This window comes from Vulpes lagopus, chromosome 19 (assembly GCF_018345385.1).
Source record: "Vulpes lagopus strain Blue_001 chromosome 19, ASM1834538v1, whole genome shotgun sequence".
Lineage (NCBI taxonomy): Eukaryota > Metazoa > Chordata > Mammalia > Carnivora > Canidae > Vulpes > Vulpes lagopus.
The window spans coordinates 36,253,303-36,279,677 of NC_054842.1; the positions used below are offsets into that span (position 1 = coordinate 36,253,303).

At 38.7% G+C, this 26,375-nt stretch overlaps 1 protein-coding gene across 2 annotated transcripts in view; it reads right to left on the minus strand.

Moving 5' to 3' along the window:
- Positions 1-26,375, minus strand: part of COPB2 (COPI coat complex subunit beta 2) — a 68,492-nt gene that overhangs the window by 4,433 nt on the left and 37,684 nt on the right. The window contains exons 1-15 of one of the 2 annotated variants that reach the window (XM_041733941.1): positions 25,097-25,276; positions 16,976-17,113; positions 13,631-13,717; positions 13,110-13,236; positions 12,116-12,264; positions 10,059-10,205; positions 9,132-9,231; positions 8,142-8,284; positions 7,725-7,924; positions 5,675-5,785; positions 3,481-3,569; positions 3,290-3,396; positions 1,966-2,109; positions 1,216-1,346; positions 737-944 (exon numbers count right to left, since the gene is read on the minus strand). In XM_041733941.1, the coding sequence (XP_041589875.1) occupies positions 737-944; positions 1,216-1,346; positions 1,966-2,109; positions 3,290-3,396; positions 3,481-3,569; positions 5,675-5,785; positions 7,725-7,924; positions 8,142-8,284; positions 9,132-9,231; positions 10,059-10,205; positions 12,116-12,264; positions 13,110-13,236; positions 13,631-13,717; positions 16,976-17,113; positions 25,097-25,099 (1,884 nt within the window). In that variant the 5' untranslated portion in view covers positions 25,100-25,276. Of the gene's footprint in view, positions 1-736; positions 945-1,215; positions 1,347-1,965; positions 2,110-3,289; positions 3,397-3,480; positions 3,570-5,674; positions 5,786-7,724; positions 7,925-8,141; positions 8,285-9,131; positions 9,232-10,058; positions 10,206-12,115; positions 12,265-13,109; positions 13,237-13,630; positions 13,718-16,975; positions 17,114-25,096; positions 25,277-26,375 lie in introns of those variants that run through there. The other variant, XM_041733940.1, reaches the window with a different exon arrangement.

Below are 26,375 nucleotides of genomic sequence, written 5' to 3' on the forward strand. Positions count from 1 at the left end.
ACTAGTAAATCAAAAATGCAAAAGCAAGCAAATGTCAAAAAGACAAATATTCTGGAAAGCTGAGTGAACTAGAGGCATTTCAAAGAGAGGCTCAGTGGTGTAGACCTAGCCGTTCACAACCTACTCACTAAGCTGGGCTCAGAGATCATGTAATCCAGTCCCTCAAAGAAAAGCAGTTAAATGTAAAAGCTTCCTTCCAATTTTTCCTAATCTGTAGATCATTTAGCAAATGTTTTTGCTTGTAGGTCCTGACACTGTTAGGGTATCGTTACAGGACTTGACTGCTGGTCTTATGTCTACTTTATTCATCAAAGGGCAGGAAATCTAAAACTGTCTTCCATATTCCACAGAGTCATCAAAACAGGCTTTTAAACCAACTACTGTAATTATCAAATTAGCTTCTCCCCTAAGACAAGGAGTACCGATGGGAGTATATGCACTGTGGGCAAGTTCATCAGCTCTATGGATGTGGTGCATTAGACCAAGCTGAGACTTCAAGAGACTCCCCTGGAATGAGGAAGAATGCTCGGTTATGGGGTGGCCAAGAGGGAGTTGCTGGATCTCCAGGAAGGCTGTATCATTATGTTTAAAATGTTTTAACTTCCCAGACTACACAAACTGCCCCCTCTCCCTCTCTCTTTCACGTATAAATAAATTAAATCTTTAAAAAAAAACAAAACAAAACAAAAAAACACCCAAAAAGAAAACCAGCAAACAAAAAAAAAATCCCTCTTACTTGCTTTTCCAGAAAGTGTGCAACTCTGGTCCTCTGTTCTTTTGGAATGGTAGGAAGAACCTTATCAGCCATGCTAAAGTCCCTTCTCATGACAGCTGTCTGGTATTCCAGCACGGAAACCAGCAGAGAATAGCTAACAATGTTCAGTTCTTTATCACCCAGATAAAGCCTGTTGTCTTTAGGAATATAGCCCAGGAGATACATTGTCCTGTAACAGACACAGAAACTAATTAGGAGTAGGCCCAAATCAGTAGAATGATACACACACAGACACACACACACACACACAACCTGCCTCTTGCTCAGAATCTTTTCACTTTGACTGATGCAATTTTGATCAACAAGAGCCAACCTACTAAAACTGTTACACACTGAAAAATCAAGCCTATCACTGCTACAAACCAGCAATAGGTTTTGTTTAAAAAACATAATTCTGAACTTAGAATGCTTGACACAAAAGTAAAACAATATTCAGTTACCTGTCCAAGTGGGCAATGGTGACTATTTCTCCTCCAACATAATAATTTAATCTGTTCACAGAACTTGTGTAAATGAAGCAATCGCCTACCCACAGCCCTGTTTTCACAATTTCCTGAATCTCACCAAGAACCTGCGGAGAGAAAAATAGTCTATTTTATTACCTTATTGAGAATTAGAAGTCCTGTCAATCATATAAACTGAGTATGACTGGGGTGATAAGGTACAGTAAGGAATGCAAAGTAAAATCCTACTTCAAGAAAGAAAATATTTTCTTGAAATTTTTCTATCTTCTTTCTCCATTTAAAAACAGATTCCTGGATGAGTATTTGTAATGCAGAATCTCACTGCTGCATCAGAGCTGTGATCTAAACTCACACACATGAAACTGGAAAGGAAGTATTTCATAATATCTTCCAGGACCATCTCCACAATAGATGACTTAATTTTACCATTTGAGAGCTCATTTAAATCACTCTGGGTGAACTGTCTTAAGACCAAAACACCTTCTAATTTCCTTACTGAAAGATATCAAAGTGAATCTAATGATTTTCTAAAATCAAAGTACAAATTTCTTTTAAACATACATACTTTCAAACTCTGATCTTTGAGTCAAGACTTTAATTTTCACATTTCACTGGAATTCCTTATATGTTCACTTTCTCCAAAACTTAATAAAATATGAAACTCAGTGAAGTTTATACAAATATAAATCACTTACAAACAAAGCTAAAGTTGTGTTGGTGAATTACCTCAAAGGCGTCTTCAATGCCATCTTCAGTAACTCCCTCATGTGTTTCCTGTGCAGCCAAGACTTTTTCAGACAGATACTTCAAGATAAAAAACGACTCCTCGGTGGCAATACAGACCAGCTCTCCAGAGTCAGACCAGAAAATCTGTAACATGGCAAGCAGACACACGGACAGTTTTGGATTTCTGTGTGGTATGACTAACTGCATACACTTAGTTTCTAACAAGATTTGTTTTTCTTACATCAGGATAATAAATACGCATTTGACAAGTTTATATAGTGCATGGTGTGTACATATATGTACAGATACATATACCACATATATACATATACGTACATATGTGTATATCCATATTTGGAGGGTAGATGGGGCAGTGCCTTGCTATTTATTTTATTTTTATTTTTATTTTTCTTATAGTGCCTTGCTATTTAGCTGAGAAATGGAAAGACCAAGGGGAGACAGGAGGAAAGCTGTTAGGAAGCACTGGACATGCTGTCATTTAGAAGCAGCAGCCCATTCCCTATTGCTCTAAAAAAGTGTTTTTCAGCCTTTTTTTTTTCCATTATCACCCTCACCCACATACCCAGGAATCTTTTTAGACATTTTTTTCCCTCACCTCCCCCTACAAAATACCACGGATACTATATATGCTTATACATATATAATGCATATACATACATACATGGTGTGTGTATACATATATACACACACACATAACATATATATACATCTAAGTATCTACCCTTTATAGATAAAGTGCAAATTTTCTTCACCCTCAAGAACCAATTTTTTTCCACCAGGGTGCTAGTGCCCACTCAGAATGCATGCTATAAAAGACACAACCAGGACCCTAGGGAGGTGGATTTGTCTCCAAAGATTTTTGTCTGACAATGAAAGGTGACAAAGAAGCAGGTAGTTCCAGAAAACTTTGCCACTGGAGACATTTACCTGAAGTTTAAACAGCCATCATCAGGTAAAGTATGAAAAGGCTTCCTGAATGGTATGGGAGCTCCTAGGCCTTTCCAAGTCAAGAGCTCCCTGACTTCTTATCTTTAAAGCATGCTTTTTATACTGTCAAATCCATTTAAAATATGAATGGCACTTGGCATTTCTGTAACTTTTGATGCTTTTCAAAATACCCACTGTCTACTGCCTCATTCATATACCACAATTCTGATTTTCTAAGCAATTCTGAAGTAAATGGTACTGAGTCCAACACAATGGAACCAGGACAGCTGAGTATAAGGACATTTCTTTGCCTCAGGGACCCAGAGCTCCTCACAAAGCTACACGTTCCAGAAGTAACAACTGAGGGAAAACTCACGTGTTTGGGCTGAATTTCAATTCTGCGTATGAGTTCTGTATTGTCCCAGTCATAGAAAGCTAAGCCATTTACAGATCTGACTCCCAATAAGAAGCCTCCATAGATACCTGAAAAGAAAAAAGATTTTTGTTTAGCTGTTTCTGAGCTATTGCAAAGCTTCCAAAAATGTGTCATATATAAATAGCACTCACTTTCAGCTCCAAAATCTGGTTTAAATGATTTTTTTTCCTTAAAGTTCTTAAATATCTTTACAACACTGTTGCTCTCTCTTATTGCGTATCTGAGGGAGAAAGGAAGAAAAACATAGCATATTATATACCCAATCATACTTCCATCAAATGTTAGAAATTTTTTCAGATATATTTGAGTAATGATTATGGGTTTTACACTAATACACACATTATTAGGGTATACAAACTATTTCAGAAACTAAGACCCAACATCACTCGCTAAGTGAGTGATTAAACTGGTATATTCCTGCAATGGAACACTGCAAAAATGGGAACCAATCACTGATTCATGCAACAACCTGGATGAATCTCAAAAACATTATGCTGAGCAAAAGAAGCCAAACGTAAGAGTGGATACTGTATGATTCCATTTATATGAAACAAAAGACAAATCTAATCCACATGGTGACAAAAAGCAAATCAGTGTTTCCTGGGGCCAGAGAAATGACTATTAAGGGAAAACAAGGGGATTATTTGGGAATGATAGAAATGTTCTATGTTTTCATTGTGCTGTTGGTTGGATTGTATACATTTGTCTAAATTCATTGAAATGTACATTTAAAATAGTGCATTTTGTATAAATTATACCTCAATAAAGGTGACTTAAAAAATAAAGAAAAATTTTTATAAGTGGTGTAGACATTTTTGGCAACTTAGAACAGTGTGTATATTCCAGCCTCTTGAAAAGAGGGGCTGGGGCTGTGGCTGTTGCTGGATATTCAAGAGTACTTAAGGAAGTGATCTGATAAGCATTCCTATCAAGAGAGGAAAGATGTTAAGTAGGGCCGTGGCTGGATAAAGCTAATTTAAAAAAAAAAAAAAAAAAGGCAAAAAGCAAACTATCAAAACAGAGGGGATCCCTGGGTGGCTCAGCGGTTTGGCGCCTGCCTGGCCCAGGGTGCCTGCCTGGCCGAGGGCGCGATCCTGGGGTCCCGGGATCGAGTCCCATGTCAAGCTCCCGGCATGGAGCCTGCTTCTCCCTCCTCCTGTGTCTCTGCCTCTCTCTCCCTCTATGTCTATCATACATACATACATACATAAATAAACCTTAAAAAAAAGAGAGATATATAAAGAGAAATAAAGCAATCCATGAACTGTAAGTATTTTTTAAAGATGATAACAAAGTACATTTTAGTATATGGGACTGTGCATGTATGAATATATTTAGGAAATTTATGAAAAGAACACAACAAATTCTTACTTCTCAGTATATCTTATTGTTAAAAAATTTAAAAACACACATCTTCACATGTAAAACTAAGGCTCAGGTTACTTGGTGTTGAGGACAGGGGCAATACAAAATATGGAGGAAACAAAGCTAAGAAAAATGAAGATGTAATTCAGTTGTGTCGTCAGAAAAAACCAAAGCCACGGGTGTCCCGGTTGGCTCAGCGGTTTAGCGCTGCCTTCAGCCTGGGGCCAGATCCTGGACCAGGGATCGAGTCCCACGTTGGGCTCCCTGCATGGAGCCTGCTTCTCCTTCTGCCTGTGTTTCTGCCTCTCTCTTTCTCTCTCTCTCTCTCTCTCATGAATAAATAAATAAAAAATCTTAAAAAAAGAAAAAACCAAAGCCCTGATATTTATTACATGCACCAAAAAGGAATCAAGAAGGAACACTTGGTAACTAGTATGTAGTATAATTATAAAGAATTATAAATAACTAGTACCTAGTGTGATAATTCAGAGATTTTTCCTGCTTTTAATGAGAATATTTTATAAGTACTCTAAATTCAGGCAGAATTTAAGAACAGCGGTTGGATAACATCACAGAAAAAAGATTCAATGAAGTTCTCATCAAGATGACATCAGATTGTAGTCTCTCCCAACTAGCTCTGGACCCTAACAGTCAGTACCTGAGGATGCCAGGTCACAAGGAGAGACTACTTTGTCTTGAGCCCAGAAGCACCAAGCCCTGCCACAGGCTCTATTAAGGAAATGGGTGCTGGGCCCCCGGTTTAATGGGATTATTAGATGAGTTTGAGTGAGCTTGCTGAATACCAAATACAGAAAGGGCAAAGGCAGCTCTGATGAGAATTGTCCTTGAACACGGAAAAGCATAGCCAACACCAAGGCTTTGGAACATGTTTCATATAGCCGCATACAAATCACCCATCTGCAATCAGTGCCAGCTGGACAGCCCCAAGCCAAAACTTACTCTGAAGAATCATGGGCCCAAGCAAACTCCTGGGCAGATCCAAAGCTCTTGTTTCTCAATGCCATTGCTGTGTAGATAATATACTCACCATCGCCACACACCACAACAAACCTGCAAATTATGGAAGCCAGGGAGAGAAGTAGGATCAGTGACATGTGGAAGTTATGAAACAATGCTTCATCTTCATAATAAAATATACTTCTAATAACAAATGCTACTTCAACTGACCGTTATTATTGAATCTGGTATTTTTTAAAGTTACGCATTTCTTCAAATACAGAGCTACCCATACATATTCTATCCAAAAACATACTATGAAGATGAGGTTTTGCTAAAAAACCTTCTTGCAGTGGCCTTCTCTTATAAACAAAGGAGACTTGAGGCAGAAAGAATGGCTGGAGATGCACAGGGGCCAGGATTCTAATAATTCAACAGATTTGGGGGTGGGAGGCAGGAGGGCAGGAGAGGGAGAATCTTCAGCAGACTCCATGCCCAATATAGAGCCCGACTTGGGCCCAGTCTCACAACCCTGAGATTGTGACCTGAGCCAAAGTCCAAAGTCAGACACTTAACTGACCGAGCCACCCAGTCACCCCTCAACTGATATTTGTTGAGCACCAAGATGAGTAGCACTTTATTCATTACATTTATACCATAAGAAGGTGCTACATTGTTGCAAGATTATCTTAATTTTATTATTATTTTTTTAATTTTTATTTTTTATTTTACGATAGTCACAGAGAGAGAGAGAGAGAGGCAGAGACATAGGCAGAGGGAGAAGCAGGCTCCATGCACCGGGAGCCCGATGTGGGATTCGATCCTGGGTCTCCAGGATCGCGCCCTGGGCCAAAGGCAGGCGCCAAACCGCTGCGCCACCCAGGGATCCCAGATTATCTTAATTTTAAAGCATATCACTGGAATGAATAAAAATACTCACTGGAATGAATAAAAATACTCATTTTTAATGACTGTTAAGTTTATCAAAATAAACAATATTTTAACATTTAGTGAAAATAGAATATTGTATATAGTCAAGTAAAATTTTCTCAAGATATAAAACTCTCTGTAAAATATTGTATTAGCTGCTATTAGACTGCCAATGGTAAAATGCAAAACTTAGAACAAAAAAAAGTGTTTTTTATGATATCAAGGGAAAAAAATTTAATGCATTCTTCATCTTCCTAAGAAAATTATATTACAATTACAAGTAACCATGGATACCATTTACTGAACAAGGCAGCACACTTGGTTTACAGTTCGTCTTTTTCAATACCCAGCACAGAATTATAAGACACCCAGATCTATTGTAAAGTAACTTTTAAAGGCGCACAGGTGGGATCCCTGGGTGGCGCAGCGGTTTGGCGCCTGCCTTTGGCCCAGGGCGCGATCCTGGAGATCCGGGATCGAATCCCACGTCGGGCTCCCGGTGCATGGAGCCTGCTTCTCCCTCTGCCTGTGTCTCTGCCTCTCTCTCTCTCTCTCTGTCTATCATAAATAAATAAATAAATCTTTAAAAAAATAAAAATAAAAAAAATAAAGGCGCACAGGTTTAAACCTATGCTTCAAACTCTTTTAAAAGATGTTCGGTGCTTTCTAAATCATAAGAAATGAAAATGATGGTTCAAATATAGATAAGCAGAATTATTACCATTCCCTCAATTTTTTCAAAGGACACATACTTCAGAGTCAGCTTTTCTTCCTAAGTTAGCAAATTTTTAGAGCACCTAAGGAGTCTCAGGATAAGACATGGTATCTGCCCTTGAAGGAGCACAAGGACACAAACCCCATACATTTAAAATGAATAAATACAAAGTATTTAACTGTTCAAAACTGTGTGGTGGGACAGAGCCAGGAAGGTAAATATGCTTACATCCTGCATGCCAACTTGATCGATGGACATGCTCCCTGCCAACTGTGTTGAGGATTGTTACGCTAGGGCAAAGCTCATCAGGAATGCCCACCACAGAGTAAGAGTGGTATACACTATGGATATGCAAACACTGCTCTAACATACACAGAAGCTCAGAGGGAGATTCTGGTTATGGCTTACCGTCCATTAGGATTGTGCTGAATAGTCTGGGGGTATATTTCACAACTGCCCATGTCCTTGACTGCTAATGGCAGTCTTTCTCCATCTTTAATTTCAGCATCTCCCATTGCTTTTAGGTTGGCCTGCTGGACTTCTGAATGCTTGGCCCAAATTATCTTTCCATTGGCATCCATGGACATGGCAGGTTCCTCCCGACCAAGCTGGAAGAATGATAAATAAAACCACAAAATAAACATTTCTATTTTCACTTAACAGAAGGCTTCTTTTTTCCACTTTAAATCTCCAGTACTTACTCTCTTATGCTTAATGAAAGAAGAGTCAGTTTAATAAAACTGGTGGCTTAGAAGATGATTGTACTAAAATACAAGGAAAACTTCCACTATGTTCATTTATTCAGAGAGTATAATTAGAGATTACCTTAACAATGATGCTCCCTTCATCATAGCCCAAAGCAACATTGTTGGACCCTCTCAGACTGGCCACACACCACACCCTCTCCATTCCATAATTCAATGTGCTCTCAAGGCGGTACGTGCTGGAATGCCAAATACGCACGGTTCCTAAAAAGAACAATGTGAATGCTACCTTTTAATCTGAACATCTAACAATGAACTGTGTCAGGTGAACCGGCCACAGGGAAGTCTTTATTAGTTTCCTGGTAGCTTAATTTTTTGACCTACAGTCTGTAGGTGATTTTATAAAGCAACATAAATAAGTGAATAGAAAATTTTAAGAAACTAAGAAATGTGATTTTCCATGTAAAATAATGAATTTCCTAGGTACACTGCCTACTGTATACCTGCAGATGCTTTACACACATGTGATCTTTTCTTTTCACTATAATCCTATGGGGCAGATACGTCTGTTCTCATTTCATAATCTACTCAAACCACTATCTATGAAGTGGCAGCACCTGAATTTAATCCCAAGTTTTTAGACTCCAAAGTACTGACAGGCTTTTTCACAGTTTTTCTTTAGGACTCCTGGGCATCCTTTTACGTAAGTAAGAGAGCCAAAACACACTAGAAGGAGGAGGAGGGTAAAGACAACAATGTCCCTTCACTCTCCTAAAGCTCAAGTATTCTCTAATAAAAAACAGTAAAGTTATCAGAAACATCCAGTTACAATGCAGGGCACTACCTGCTTAAACATGCACTTAGGGATCCCTGGGTGGCTCAGCAGTTTAGCGCCTGCCTTCAGCCGAGGGCCTGGTCCTAGAGTCCTGGGATCAAGTCCCACATCAGGCTCCCCGCGTGGAGCCTGCTTCTCCCTCTACCTGTATCTTGGCCTCTTTCTCTGTCTCTCATGAATAAATAAAAAAATAAAATAAAATCTTAAAAAAAAAAAAACAAAAACCATGCACTTAGTAATTATAAGCACAGGAACAAACGTACATTTCTAACTTACCATCTTCTGAACCTGTGATGATGATTGGCAACTCAGGATGAAAACTGGCACAAGACACATTTTGAGCATGTCCCTCCAGTGTCTGTACACATGTCTTATTCTGTAATCAAGACACAAAAAAATATATATATTTTAAATATATCTATTTTTTAAATGAAAAACAAATAACTCATCCTTAATTTTTCCTGTGCACAGATACATAAGTGATAATGGTTGTGAGAATTTAAATAGTTTTTATATATAGAAATTTTTGAAACACAATTATCTTATGTGCATATTTTTTCTAATTCTTTGACAATACAGGGAAATGTAATTGCAACTATCACATTTAAAGAAGAGATCTGATTTTCATCTGAATATTCCCCCCCCCGCAACTTCTAAGATAATACCTTTAATATTTTTATTCTGTACTTAAACACAAATCTGAATAAGGTGCTGAGTAACACTGGCTTTCTAAGCCTCATCTTATTAAGAACTGTTTATGGAAATTTTGATCTAAGAAACAAAAAATCTGTCTCTTAGAGATAAAAAGCATAGTAACAAGAAGTCGTAATTAGGTTTACAAAGCCTATGTGACAACTGGCTATACCATGGCTATGTCATAGTATTACTTGTTGATCTGCTAGTTTTCAAATATGAACAGAAGTCTACCAGTGAGGATACTAGAGGATGCAATACTTCATTTTAATCAAAATGATTATAATTTCTACTGTTGAATGAAAAGTAAACATAATGGCATTTTATTTTAAAATCTCGATAGGTATTTGTTTTCATTTTTATGGAGAACTCTGAGACGACTATTTAGATGCAAATACTGAAGCATTATTACTATGAATGGAGTTCAATAATAAAGTTTTAAGCGTTCTGAAGAAAACAGTGAAATCCATGTCTAATATACAGCAAAGCATGATTATGAAAAAACTGTACCTGATAGTCCCATATTTTAACAAGACGGTCATCTGCACCTGAAATGAGGTATGGTTTATCGCCACCACTGTAGTAATCGATGCAATTCACGCCTTTCTCATGTCCTTCCAGAGTGAAGTTTGGTGAGGAAGAACCCAATTGCCAAACCTTTAGAGAGCAACAGCATCTGCCAGTCAATAAGAGGCCTTGCTTTTCAGAAGGCAGTTCCACCACACTTAATACATTAGATAAAGTGTCAAAGCCCAGGAGAGGAAAACTAAAAACTAAAGAATGTATGTATTTTTTTTCATCCATTTGTTTCCATTCTTTCTCACCTTACTTGAATTTCCAGGGGGCAGAATAACTACAGTGTTCTCTGAAAATGCCAATTTCCAGGCTTTATCCATAGAGAGTTTTTCCCCTATCCCTACAGATTCTTCAGGAATCTAGATTTTTTTTTAACAGATACCCCAGTAATCCACAGGCTGTGGTCTGAAGAACAATTTTTTAAAGGTAAGAAGTGGTTTTTATGAGAATTTTAATATAAAGATAATAAAAGTGGATTTAATTTAATAAGGTTTATTAAAAAGAGAAAATTACCACTTAACTAAAAAATTTAGAGTATGGAAAAGTAGTCATACATTACCATAGCACTAGTATTGAGCTTTATCTTTACAAATAATTACTGAGAGCCTCCTACATAAGTGGCTAGGAGGTATAAAAGATGCGTAAACAAATGTTTACCACTGAATACATATAATAAACTTTACTAGAACCAAAGATAAGACAGTTTATGTTCTCAAGATATACCTTTTATTGAAGAAAGTTTGAAACTAATTTCTCAAAGTTTCCAACCTATGTCAAAAACAAGGACAATCCAGCAAAAGGGGGAAAAAGGTCAAAACCCTAAGATATTTGGGCAGATATCATTTAACAATAAATTATCAAATAACATATAATATTTTACCTAAATTAAAGGAAAATTAATAAAAATGTTACATAGATATAAGCATACATGCATACATGAAAGCAAAAATTAATGCAATTATCATTTTAAATCTATGCATATAGAGATTTTAAATACTGTAATGGAAAAAGGAGTATGACTACTCTCATGCAACATGTATTAAGTGTCTGGTACAAGCAAAGCACTGTGTTGCTGGCTACTGAGTGTCTGTTTGAAGGAATGGGGGTGATACCAGTTCCTACCCCAAACATCAACATTTTGGAGGATAAAGATTTCTGAAGACACATTAGTTATCATTCAAAATAAGGGCCATAATAGAGACAAAAAGGAATGGAAGGAATGGGATGAGCATGGCTGGCTCTGTCTGGGGATGTAATGGAAGTCTGAAGAGAGCCTCTCAGAGTAAATAACTGTGCTAAGCCTTGAAAGATGAGTAGTTCTCCAGAGGAAAAAAAGTCAAAAGGGAAAAATAAAGAGTATCATAAGTAGAGGTAACAGCTGAATAAGGTTCTCTAGAAAATGGTGGGTAGGCCAGGGTTATAGGAGATGTCTCATAATATTAGCTGTGGCTAGTCTGGAAACTCTTGTATTCCACATTAAGGTATTGGGACTTTATCCTTAGATTGGGAGCAGAAAGGTCAAATCCATGTTTTAGAAAGATACTTGGCAGCAGTAGGGAGAAATAAGAAAAAGAGAATGGAGGCAGATGAAATTTTAAAGTAAAATAGATTAATACTCAGCTGAGGTCAACAAATACACTGAAAGGAAATAGGAAACAGAATACACGAAAAGGAGAAGAAACAGGAAATAAGAAGAGATACTGACATCTTTCTTATTCTAGGTTTGCAATGGTTTACAAATGGTTTACAAGTTTTGTAATAGATTGCTTTGACATGGAAAAACACTCCTCCCATTAAGCACAAGTTGTCATAATATTTTACTAAAAAGAATTATGTCCTTCTGGACCAAAGTGAGAAGTCCTATTTTGACTTCAATATGAGCTCTTGAGAGAAACTTCTAAGCAGGAATAACTTTCTGGACAGCCAGGAACACAATACCTAAAACAATGATATTTCGCCATCATAATGGATATAAATAACAGACACCCTACCTTGATGGTCCTGTCCAAAGATGCACTGGCAAACTGATTGTTATCTTTGGGATTGATCACAATCTGCATGACATAATGAGTGTGTCCTTCAAACACTTGTGAGCAGGACCATTTTTTATCCCAGTCCCAGAGCTTAATAAGCATGTCATCTAGGCCAAAAGAAAGTCTCAAGTTAGTTGCAATTTATATTTCTTTCATTCAGAAGATGCAGTCTTTGTTCCTTTTAAGGCAGGAAATCTAAGAGAAATCATACATTCCATGATTTAAAGAAACAGAATTAGAACTGAACACATTTTTCAAAATCCTTATTTATCCTATGAATAAACTTAATTCTCTATAGAAGAGTGGCGATAAGAGAGAAAAACTACTAACAAACATAAAAATTTCATGAAAAAATTTAGAAAGACTCTGGGCTTTACAGAATGACAGAAGAGTAATACAAGTTTGATTAGAATCCAATTATGACTGAATAATGATGGCAGTGACTAGGGAATAAACATTCTTCTTATAAGAATGGTGAAAAAAAGCTTTGAATTACTTCTCAGTTTTAACCTAAAAATGTTTCAAAGAGCATTACCAAATCAGTGCAATTTGTTTTAATTAGCCTCCAAAAGTCTACTGTTTTAGATTTAATACTGAGAGCACACTAGTCTGAATATGAAGATAAAACTGACGAGGGTATATGGCAATCTGGCAAAAACTCACCCACCAGCATGTAAATTAGCTTTCTGTTCAGCAGATGTTTAATCATCTAGACCTTCAGGCCTTCCCTGACAGGAACCAGAGCAATTGCTACACAAATCCTAAGTAGAGTTGATATTTCATTAAATACAAAAGCAAGCGGCACTGATAGCACATTAATGGATTTAAATAGTTTAAAGGCTGCTTGAAATTAGAACTCTACATGTAACAGCAGTGAAAAAATTGCATGTCTCACTGAATGAAAATTAATTACTCAAAGAGATGCACATGACCAAAAGGAGTCCTCTCTTACCGCTACTAGTCAGAATGAAAGGCTGGGTTGGATGAACAGCAATACAACGAATATAGTCTGAGTGTGCTTCAAACATATGAACTCTCTCCAAAGTATTGTAATTGAACACTCTAATCTGCATGTCATCCTAGAAATGGAAATTTAGAAATCATTATTATTGTTATGAAGTAAACTATGCAAAATATGTAGGGGTACCTGGGTGGCTCAGTGGGTTAAGTGTCTGACTCTTGACTCTTGATTTCCTCAGGGTCCTGGGATCAACCCCGGCCTCGGGCCTGCTCAGTGAGGAGTCTCCTTCTCTAGCTCTCCCCCTCTACCCGCCCCCTCCCTCGGCTCCCTCTCCCTCGTTCTCTTTAAAAATAAATAAATAAATCTTGAAAAACAAGTGTATTATGGGCTCCGGGTATTAAGTACATGCCTCAAAACATTACACTAATTAACAAATCAAGAATCAAAATTATTCACATAATCACTGACCAATTAAGAAATTGAAAGGATTAGAAATTCATATAATTACTTACCGCTCCTGTCACAACCCAATTCTTTCTTGCAACAAACTTTGCAGCTCGAACAGGAAGATCACACACTTCAAATGTTTTCACCAATGTCTTTAAAATTTAATAAGAATATACATTTTTAGTTATGAGAAAATAACTGAAAAATCCATTGTTTTATATTTAAAACATCCAATTATTTAGGTCACTCTTAATTTAAAACTATTCTCAGGCTGAAGCATGAAAGCTCAACCACCAAATGAAAAAAAGATGATTATCTTTTCTTTACTAGTTTCAAAATTAAAATATTATAAAGGATAAAAGACAGCAAATGTCCACAAGATGGAATTCCAGATCCTCTGTGCTCCAGCCTGCCCTTCCTATCTCTCTAGCCTCACCTTTGGCTACTCCCAGCCTTACCTTTGCTCCTCCTGTTCTCTCTGACTGATAAGCCTGGGTGCACAGAACCTTATACTCCCCTTCCATAATATAGTACCTTCATAACTCTGTGTTTAATGTCAATCTTTCCTGCTAAGCTCCCCAAAGGCAAGAATCTTGTTCACCGTGTTCCCAAAGCCTAGAACAGTATCTGGCAAACAACTGATTTGTAATAACTATCTGTTGAATGAATTGGTTCTTAGTTTTTTCTTTTTAAAACTAAACCTATTAACTCACAAACAAGATACAATTTTTTGTACACTTTAGCAATATGTTTCCATATAAATGCTATTTACCTCTCTTTAGTGAAGCATGAAACACAGTGATTTTAGATGTCTCTTCAAGGTGCTCAAAATGGAATAATAATACATACAGGATAAAAGAAAACTAGGAGACCATCCTAGGAAGAACAGATAAATGCATCTCTTTGTCCTACCACTTTGATGCCTTATTTTTTTAAAATTCTGAAAATCAAACTATCATTTTGCAATCTCTTTTTGTACCAGAGAATAATGATAAACAGCACAATCTTACTAACCGATTAACCACGTGCACTAAATAAAAGAAACTTACACCTGAAACTATATTATATTGTATGTCAACCATACTAAGAAAAAAAAAAAGGTATAAAAGAAAGAAAAAAAAAAAAAAAAAGAAGAGACTGGTTCATAAGAACCGCTGAGCCTACTGTGGTTTCTGAAGCCAGACCTCAAGAGATTTTTCACACAAACAAGAATAAATGGGCACATCAGCTCGACTTATAAGACCACTCCCAGCTGACTACAATACAGCCACTGAAAACAGAACAATCTGTAGGATGACAGACAAATCCATGAAAGCTCTTGAGGGGCCAACAAATCCAGGGGACTGCTGAGCAGTACAAATAAAGCAGCTGCAGAACAGAGTTCAGGTCCATGTTAAGTACTGTGGCTGATAGAAATGATACGAGAGATGTCTCCACATTCTAGAAGCTAAACAATCTAAAGAGGAGGAAATGCTACACACTCAACATGCACTTAAGTTAGAAAGATAATGACTAACACTTGTATGGTACCTTATAGATCTCCTAATATTATCTAGTTTGATTTAATCCTTTTGACAATCTCATGATATAGGGAGGCAACAATACCATCTTCATTTTAAATACGTAAACTGATCCTTAACATGGTTAAGAGGCTTGCCCACATCATGTAATTAGCAGAATGGCCTCAAATTCTAACATACTGATTTTTCACCATCGAACTCACACTTCAAAGACTTATTTGAAATTCAAGTACATTTGAATTACTTTCAAAAACTTTTTGCCTCTTTCGAGAATTTTGTTCTCAATATACATGAATGGCAAGTAACTTCTGTTGGTGATAAATGGAGAGAAAAAAAGAGGGAGAACCAAAAATAGAACAAAGATTCAATAAAGACTTACTCAATATCTACTCTAAGTTTGGCTGTCGATATGCAGTTGGAAAAACAGTGGAAAATTAGACTAGGATAATCCCCGTCTATCCCAGGACCTCCATTCTTGAGGGAAAGAAAGAAATTAGAAGTCACCAACAAGATATATTATAAAAGTAGAAGCAGATGGCCCTGCCAAAGGGCACAGGAGGGAACAAAAGAGAAACACCAGGCAAAGTGGATAAACCAGATAAAATAGAGTTATGTTACGAAAAACCCATAGAAAGGTAAGGCAACTACAGCTGGGATTTAGAGTATACTATAGTGAAATGGTAGTGCTGAGAAATGGCTAAATGGAGTTGATAGAAGAGATCCCTAGGAAGAATTACGCCGTGTGGTGGGAGTTGGAGAAGGCATCAAATATCTGTTAAGCATAAAATCACAAAGATTTTAAACCTGTGAAAGCAGAAGTAGATCCCCCCCCGCCAAAAAGAGGAGTTAGCATGCATATTAATGCATACTATCTGCATTAAGACAAATGGATTCATAAGATAAAGATGTGAAACTGCAGGGGTCAGAAATCCTGATACAGTCCAACAGTGATAAATGGAATATTATTCATTAGCTCAAAAAATAATTGCCTTATGTGCCAGACAATGTTATCAGCACTGGCATAAACCAGAGAACAAAGAGTTAATGTGTATAAAATGTCACTGATGCAGTCCTGGTGTAGTATGCATTCGGTGCCATTATAGTGACCTAAGACTGTAAGGTTGTTTTTAGGTTTATTCCTGACCTTGGTTCCCCCTAAGCCTATTTTTGCCATCTTAAATTACTCAATGTGAATTTTGTCTGGATATTAAGAACTTAACCCTGATGTTGAAGATATTGATTGTATAAATAGACATGTAACTGTATGGAACAGTGTTGACTATATGTTCTGTATTTTGAAGGAAAAAAGATGAAGAACCATCAAGAAAGACCGTAAAATATGAGATAAACCAATCTGAAGGATAAATTACTCAGGTGAAAAGAACAAAACAAGCATTTAAGACAGATAATCTGCAGAAAGCACATTCTCGTATGTATAATCAAAAGGTGATTACAAATATTTCTCTGACATACTCTAGAATTTGTATGGTTGGTTGAAAGTTATCTACATATCATCCTATCAAGCACTTGGGAAAAAATAAATGAAACTAAAAATCCCATTCTTAAGTCCATTAGAATAGTCACTGAATGAAAAATTAAGTACTATTAAATACTTTATCTAGAGCAAGTGACCTTATATTGGTGGCAGTTTCCTTCACTTCAAAGAGTAACACTACCTATATCAGAATTTAACATTTAATTATTGTACATAGCAAGACCCAAATGTTTCCTCCCACAAGCTATAACCCCATAAATGTTAGTTCTTCTTTACTGAAAATGTTTTGGACCAAGTAAGAAAGCAATGTGCATATCTACTGGACTCTGTGTCTTCTCTTTCTTTATAAGCACAGTCTAACACATTGTTTCTAAAAAGTCCTTAAAAATTCCTACCTGTGTTTCATGATTCCAAACACACACACTGCCATTGTAAAGACTTGCCAACATCCATGGCTCTGTAGGATGCAAATCCACACTCTTAACTCGATCCGATCGAGCAGTTAGCTTTCTCTTTATATCAAGTCGCAGAGGCTAAGGAGAAACAACATAAAAAACCCTCATAACATTAAATTGCTACGCCAAATAAAACATGTTTGAGATCTTAACAAAAAACAATGCATTAACAGGCCTACAAAACAATTCCGTTTTTACTTTGCTAACCTGTAGACACAATTTCAAGCCTAGGGTGCCTACTTCATTCATACAAACATAGGAGTATTTAAATTTAAATTTACAGTAGTGGTTGTCCAACTTTTTGGTCTCAGGACCACTTTCCACTCAAAACAATTTCCTAAAAAGCTTTTACTTATGTAGGTTATATTTATTGATATTTATAATGTGAAACATTAAAACTGAAATGACTTTAAAATATTTATGTATTAATTCATCTTCAAATAACAAAAATAAGCCCATTACACGTGGACTTAAATGATATTTTATGAAAAATAAGTATATTTTCAAAAGAAATTTAGTGAGAAGAGTGGCAACGCTTTTTTTTTTCTTTTTTTAAGATTTTACTCATTTGACAGAGAAGAGAGAGCACAAGCAGGGGAGCAGCAGGCAAAGGGAGAGGGAAAAGCAGGCTCTCTATGAAGCAAGGAGCCTGATGTAGAGCTAGATCCCAGGACCATGACCTGAGCCAAAGGCAGATGCCCAATAGACTGAGCCACCCAGGCACCCCTCTGTTTCACATTTTTTGCAAAACTCTTTCACATTCTGTCTTAATAGGAGATAGCTGGTTTCTCATATCTGCTTTGGCCTTCAGTATGTTGTGATGTTTTTCTGGTTAATGTACATAAAAAAAAAAAAAAAACAACTTGGCCTCACAGGTAGTTGGAAAGAGAAAAATATTTTAATAACTTTTTTCAAATAGCTGTGAATATTCTTCTTTCATACACACCAAAACTTGACAAGTGGTAGTTTCTTAAAGTTTAGCTGCAATATAAAATCTGAAACTACATAAATGAACTTTTTGTACTTTGTTACATATTGGTCTATTATGTATTTTGAATGGATCTTTCACTCAGGCATCTTTTGTAAGATCATGCATTGGTCATCTGGAAAATTTTGGTTTACTGAATAAAGCAGAATTTCCAAATTTTGACACATTTCATTACATAGTGGCAAAAAGTCATATTCATTAATATCACCATCTACCTCAACTGCTAAGTCTTCAAGTATTAGAAATCTATCCAGTTCAATGACAGAAGTTTTCTAAAATCCTAATTTTCACTTAAGAGCGCCAATTTTATTATCGAAAACACAAATACTGTCAGGCACCAGATAGCTTCTTTCAGTTTTTAGAAAATGTCTGCTAAATAAACATAGTTTGTCACCGTTTCATGTAAGCTTGCAACACAAGTATTTTGTGCATACTTCTGTCATTACACAGAATATTTAAAAGATGTATACTCAAGTATTGAGATGTAATAAAACTAATATTTTTTCCTGCTTCACAAATGACATTCTTAAGTGAGACTGGCTTTAAAAAAAATTGTGTGGTAATAAAGAATATATCATCAGTACAACCTGGTGACCTTCCACCAGCAGTTGTTTTACATTCCATTACTTTTACAGCAACAGTGCAAATGATCAACACAGATCACTTCCTGGAACAGTATGGGGGACTCCTAGGAGACTAGAGATCACACTTTGAGAGTCCTTGGTTTATAGAGTATCTAGTGACTAAATAAAAAATATCTTCTAAATCACAATGTTCTGTCCATGTCATTAGTGCCCTATGAGAAAATATTCTGAAGACGTGTTATTCATGAAGTCTTAGTAATCCTAAACAATAATATCAAACAAAACAGTATGGTATTGGCATAAAAACACACAGGTCAATGAAACAGAATAGAAAACCCAGAAATAAACCCATGCATATATGGTCAATTAGCCTACAAAAAAGGAGCCAAGAATATACAGTGAGGAGCAGATGGTCTTTTCAATAAATGGTGTTGAGCAACTGGACAATGATATGCAAATGAGGGGTGCCTGGGCAGCTCAGTTAAGTGTCTTGACTCTTGATTTTAGATCAAGTCATGATCTCATGGTTGTCCGATCAAGCTCTTTGTTGGGCTTTGTACTGGGTGTGGAGCCTCCTTAAGATTCTCTCTCCCTCTTCCCCTCTTTCCACCCCTCTCCTTCTCCAAAAAAAAAAAAAAGAAAGAAAAAGAAAAGAAAGAAAGAAAGACAATGAAACTGGACCACTATCTTACACCATAGTTAATTATACAAAAATTAATTCAAAATGGATTAAAGACTTGAATGTAAAACCTGAAACCATAAAACTCCTAAAAGAAAACACAGGCAATAAACTCACTGACACTGGTCTTGATGAGTTTTTGGATTTGACACCAAAAGTAAAGACAACAATTACCAAGTGGGTCTACATCAAATAAAAAGCTTCTGCACAGAAAAGGAAACTATCAAACAAAATGAAAAGGCAACTACTGAATGGGAGAAAATATCTGCAAAACATCTATCTGGATAAGGAATTAAGATTCAAAATGTATAATATATAAATATAAATATAATATTCAAAATATATAAAAAACCCATACAACTCAATAGCAAAAGAAATCCAATTTTAAAAATAGGCAGAAGTTCTCAACATTTTCTCAAAGAAGACTACAGATGACCAATAGATAGATGAAAAATGTTCAATGTCACTAATCATCACAAATGAAAACCGCAATGAGATATCACCTCACACCTGTTAGAATGGCTATTATTAAAAAGATAGGGGGCAGCCCAGGTGGCGCAGCGGTTTAGCACTGCCTTCAGTCCAGGGCATGATCCTGGGGACCCAGGATCGAGTCCCACATCAGGGGGAGCCTGCATGGAGCCTGCTTCTCCCTCTGCCTGTCTCTGCCTCCCTCTCTCTCTCTGTGTCTCTTGTGAATAAATAAAATCTATAAATAAATAAACAAACAAACAAACACAGGAAGTAACAAGTGAAGATGTGGAGAAAAGGTCCACTGATAGATGTATGCATAAAGAAAACGTATATTATACATATTATATATAATATTTCATTGTACATATGTATGTTTTATATACATATATATGCATATGATACACATTATTTGTATATGTATTATTATATACACAGTGGAAAAAGATTAAAAAAAGCCTTGTGAAGTGTTTGCTTTGTCTCAGGAAATTATCTCTGCTGAAATTATCTAGTAATCTTCATCTTGTGTTGAAAAGTAACCTTAAATTTCTTTTTTTTTTTTTTTTTAATTTTTATTTATTTATGATAGTCACAGAGAGATAGAGAGAGGCAGAGACACAGGCAGAGGGAGAAGCAGGCTCCATGCACCGGGAGCCCGACGTGGGATTCGATCCTGGGTCTCCAGGATCGCGCCCTGGGCCAAAGGCAGGCGCCAAACCGCTGCGCCACCCAGGGATCCCAGTAACCTTAAATTTCTATTCCATTCATGATCATTGTGCAAGATCACAAAAATACTCACACATACATGAATATTATTCAGACATAAAAAAGAATGAACTTACTACTTGTGACAACATGAATGGACCCTGATGGTATTATCCTAAGTGAAATAAGTTGGAGAAAGACAAATACTGTATGACCTCACTTATGTGCAGAATCTTAAAACAGCTCAAGCTCATACATGCAGAAAACAGACTGGTGGTTGTCAGAAGCAGGGGCTGGGCAAAATGGATTAAAGAGGTCACAGGGTACAAACTTCCAGCAATAAAATAATTAAGTCATGGGGGATGTATAGTTAATACTGTGTTGCATATTTGAAAGTTGCTAAGAGTAGAACTTATAAGTTATGCAAGAAAAAAATTACTGTAACCATGTATGGTGATAGATGTTAACTAGACTTACTGTTGTGATCCTTTCACAATATTAACAAATACCAAATCATTATTAATATAACATCATGTCAATTATACCTCAATAAAAAAATTGATTTCTTTGGAGAAAAGTATTTTGGCAATATTAGTAAATGGTAGGTGAATGTGATGTGTGATCAATACAGGTTATATCCATGTCCATGAAGGTCTTTGTAGACAAAAGGGAATGTTTACAGCATTTTAATGGATTTAAGTTACAGGAACCTAATGTAACTTTACTGGAACCTAACTAGTTACTTAGTAATCTAATATCAGAACCTAATTCTAATCAGAACAATTTTATTTTTTAATTTTTTAGATTTTATTTATTTACTCATGAGAGACACAGAGAGAGAGAGAGAGAGGCAGAGACACAGGCAGAAGGAGAGGGAGAAGAAGGCTCCATACAGGGAGCCCGACGTGGGACTCAATCCTGGGACTCTGGGATCATGCCCTGAGCCAAAGCAGACGCTCAACCACTGAGCCATCCAGACATCCTTAATTAGAACAATTTTAAACAAAAATTAAAATACTCTCCAGGGATGCCTGAGTGGCTTAGTGGTTAAGCATCTGCCTTCGGATCAGGGAGTGATCTTAGATCAGGGAGTGATCTCGGAGTCCCAAGATGGAGTTTCCCATCGGACTCCCCAGGGAGAGCAAAGCCTAATTCTCCCTCTGCCTATGCCTCTCTGTATCTCTCATGAAAAAAATAAAATCTTTTTAAAAATTAAAAAAAAAACAAACAACTCTCCAGTCAGACAATGCTAATCATTTAAAAGAGGAGTTTTCAACCTGGATTCATCTAAACAGACAAGAAAATGACGTAAATAAGTATTTTTTCAATTCTCCCAAGCATACCAATGAATTGGAGAAAAGCCAATTCATTATAAAAAATTATGCCTTAGGTCAGTAGTCTTAATTTCCTCTTGGACAGAGACTGGGTAAAATGGATTTAAACTATGTTTCCCCTTCAAAAGGTTTTAAATACAACTTAAAAGTTTATTTGACAAGTTACCACTGGATCTTTTATTTTTGTGATCTTCCATTATGATCATGAATGGAATAGAAATTTAAGGTTACTTTCAACACAAAATGAAGACTTACTCTCTTCACTAGATAATTTCAGCAGAGATAATATCCTGAGACAAAGCAAACATCTCACAAGGTTTTTATTTTTATTCATTTACTACTTTCAACCTTGTTATTACTGCTATGCATGCCTCCTCTGCTTTTAGCAATAACCTAGATCTCTTGACTTTAAAAGATCAAAGATCTTTGGTTCTTCTCTATAATTATCAAAAAAATAAAATACTCTACTGCCATGCCTTCCTCTCCATCCCAAAGTCTTTACTTTCTTTTCTTTTCTTTTTTTTTTTTAAGATTTCATTTACTTATTTGACAGAGAGGGAGACAGCATAGTAGGCAGAGGGGCAGGCAGAAGAAAAGGGAGAAACAAGAAACACACTCTCCATTGAGCAGAGAGCCCAATGCAGGGCTCAATCCCAGGATCATGAGCTGAGCCACCCAGGCACCCCTCAAACTTCCTACTTTCAACCAATCATCGTCACATTCCTTGGCCATTCAGGGAAGCAGGGCCTTTTACTTCATCCTTAATTTTGCATGACAAATTTCAACTCCTATAACTGGTCTCTTTGGCATGAACAAACATGAAGTGTCTTTTGTGTGCCAGGAACCACAGTGGGAGCTTTCACAAAGGTCAACACACCTCATCTTTTTTCCTCTAGCAAATGAGAAATTCCATCACTTACCATATGGATGTTTAATGATTACTAAGTAAAAGTGATGCTATGGAAAGGTGAGCTGGGAGACTAAGCAATTCTAGTGTAGCTCCAAATACCCTCAATTCACAAATCCCAGTTTTAAAAAGCACAGCCAAGATCTTTTGCTATATCTCTCCCAACATGTGATTACTTTGAATGAGACATTGTATAGGACACCTCTGGAATACAACTATAAGTGAGATTATTTATATTGTACCCTTAATTCTAAACGTCTTCCTTCATCTTCCAAAAGCTGGGGGCATTTAGGTTTCAGCTTCAATGCCACTGCCACCAATATCATCTTTTGGATTACCCTAGCCAGAACTATCTTTTCCTAAGGGATCTTTTTTTTTTTTTTTCCCTAAGGGATCTTAAAGAAGTGAATTTTAACTCCTCATATTTGTATAATTGTCTCTTTTTGCTTTATAGAGTAGATGCTCCTTCAGGGCAGGGTCACTGCTTACTCATGTCTTTATCTCCACAGCATCTTATATATTTGGATATGGGGGGTTTAAGGACAGACGGTGTAACTGAGGTCTACAGAATTATGCTGAATTCAAATTTCAGTTCCACCACCCATTTTAAATATGCAATATTGGACAAGGTTACCTAATTTCTCTGAGATTCAACATAAGTAAAAGAGGGGTAATATTTGTATGTACGTTTCAGTGTTACAAGAATTAAATTCAAAATTAAGCAGTTATGGGTGATAACTGGGTGGCTCAGTGGTTTGGCGCCTGCCTTCTGCCCAGGGTGTGATCCTGGAGTCCCGGGGTCAAGTCCCACATCGGGCTCTCTGCATGGAGCCTGCTTCTCCCTCTGCCTGTGTTTCTGCCTCTCTCTCTCTCTGTGTCTCTCATGAATAAATAAATAAAATCTTAAAAAAAGAAAAGTTAAGCAGTTAGAATAGTGCCTGGCCTATCAAAATCACTCTATAAACATTATTTATAACTCATTTTCCCAGCTGGGTGAAATTAGGAAGCAAATGTTTAGCAAAGTGTGCAGACACACAGTAGACACTGTGTGGTAAAGAAGTGAATAAGTAAATTCATGTTTTGTATCTTATACAAAAAAATCTTAAACGCATTAAAGAATGAAGGACATTTCATTACGAAATGTCCATTACTGAGAGCACAACAGATCCCAGACCAGAAAAGAACACTGGTGACATGAGATGTACAACTAAGAGACCCCAGATCCTGCTGAGGACCTCAACATCCTTACCCATGAACTTCTTCATGGGAGGGAAGTGTGGTGCCTGTGAGCGAACCCACCCAAGTTCCTGCCACACTGTGTGCTTCTCTGCTCGTTTTTCTAGAAGTATCCATAACTTTTACCAGTTTCCCCCAAGGACTCAACCTCGGTTGTTAATTCCACCTCTGCCTCGATTAGCTTTGTGCAAACTTAAAAAGTCTGAGACGACTACATTCAGAACTTGGGACTTACTCATCCCGGAAGGTCTTCGAGCTCCAAAATCTTTGAACCTACGCTTCATAACAAGTAAAAAAAAAAAGGAGTGGGCAGGAAAACGTTTAAACATAAAATACTGACTTTCTTACATTATTTTTTCCTCATAAAGGATATTCTCATACTATTGTATATTTTTTTTAATTATTATTATAACACTCGAGCAAAAGAACTTTAGGGTATTGGGGGGGGGAGGGAGGTGAGAATAATAATAAAAAAAAGTGTTGCCCGTCGCGACTGCCATTCTGATCAGCCCCTATATTTGCAAATGCAGAAAAAAACGTCAAGGGCAGCCCGGGTGGCTCAGCGGTTTAGCACCGGCCTTCGGCCCAGGGCATGACCTGGAGACCCAGGATCGAGTCCCACGTCGGGCTCCCTGCCTGGAGCCTGCTTCTCCCTCTGCCTGTGCCTCTGCCTCTCTCTCTCTCTCTGTGTCTCTCATGAATAAATAAAATCTTTGAAAAAAAGAAAAGCACGTCAGTTTTAGAAGCAGCATCCTAGCCCTTCCTTGGCCCCCTAGAAACTTAATGTGGGATTCCCAAAGCATCTGAACTTGCACTTCTGACTCCACGTACACGTCACCTCATTTCAGAGGGGGAGCTCCTCTGCTCTAAGGCCGCAGCGTGCGGGGAGCACACACCACGAGAGCAGGGACAAGCCCAACAGGAGAGTAAAATCCGCTGCCCCCGCTCTAAGAGCAGAATGACTTAGGTCAGGCACCGCCTCTCCACACCGCCTCCCTCACCGGAACTCAAACTGGACCAGGAGCCCACCAGGCCTGAGGCGGCGGGCGGCCCAAGCAGGAGCCCGGGCCGCTGCTTACCGCAGCCCCCAGGGGAGAGGCCCAGGAGCGGGCCGCACACAACCAGGCCCCGCTCCCTCCGGCAGGGTCTGGACCTACCATCGCTCCGTCGGTGCGAGCCCGGGAGCCCTTACTTGCTTGCCACCGGCGACACACACCCCGAGAGACCCAGCGACCCGCAGCCCAGCCGACTGACTGACGTGGAACTTCCGGGAGGTAGTTCTCGCGAGAGTGCAGGCCGGGGCCGGGGCCGGGGCGCCTGCGCAGACACGACGCGGCCCGACGGATTCCGACGCCCTCCCCAGTTTCCTAGGCGACGCGGCCCTCTAAGCCGCCGGGAGCTTGCCCCGCCCCCCCGCCCCCCCCCCCGCCCCCCCCCCGCCCCTCCCCGCCCAGGCAGCTTAAGAAGGTGGAGCGTGGGCTTTACCGCCGAGCGGAATGGCTTGCGGCTCCCGAAAGTGGAAGAAAACTGGAAAACTAAGGAGGAAAAAAAAGATGAGAAAAACGAAATACTAGGTCCCCTTGGACGCCGACGGCGGTGGGGGCAGGGCCCCCTTGGTGGAGTTGTGGCTTGAGGAGCGCGGTCGGGCTCGGGGTGGGGGGAGGGATGGGGAGAGGAGGGATGGGATGGGGGGAGAAGAGGGAGGATGGGGAGGGGAGGGATGATGGGGAGGGGGAGGAATGGGGAGGAGAGGGATGATGGGGAGAGGAGGGATGATGGGGAGGGGAGGGATGATGGGAAGAGGAGGGATGATGGGGAGGGGAGGGATGATGGGAAGAGGAGGGATGATGGGGAGGGGAGGGATGATGGGGAGAGGAGGGATGGGGAGGAGAGGAGGGATGATGGGGAGAGGAGGGATGGGGAGGGGAGGGATGATGGGGAGAGGAGGGATGATGGGGAGAGGAGGGATGATGGGGAGGGGAGGAATGGGGAGGAGAGGGATGATGGGGAGAGGAGGGAGGATGGGGAGAAGAGGGAGGATGGGGAGAGGAGGGATGATGGGGAGAGGAGGGATGATGGGGAGGGGAGGGATGATGGGGAGAAGAGGGAGGATGGGGAGAGGAGGGATGATGGGGAGGGGAGGGATGATGGGGAGGAATGGGAGGAGGGATGATGGGAGAGAGGATGAGAGGGATGATGGGAGGAGGGGAGGAATGGGGAGGAGAGGGATGATGGGGAGAAGAGGGAGGATGGGGAGAGGAGGGATGATGGGGAGGGGAGGGATGATGGGGAGGGGAGGGATGGGGAGGAGAGGGAGGATGGGGAGGGGAGGGATGATGGGGAGGGGAGGGATGATGGGGAGGGGAGGAATGGGGAGGAGAGGGAGGATGGGGAGGGGAGGGATGATGGGGAGGGGAGGGATGATGGGGAGGGGAG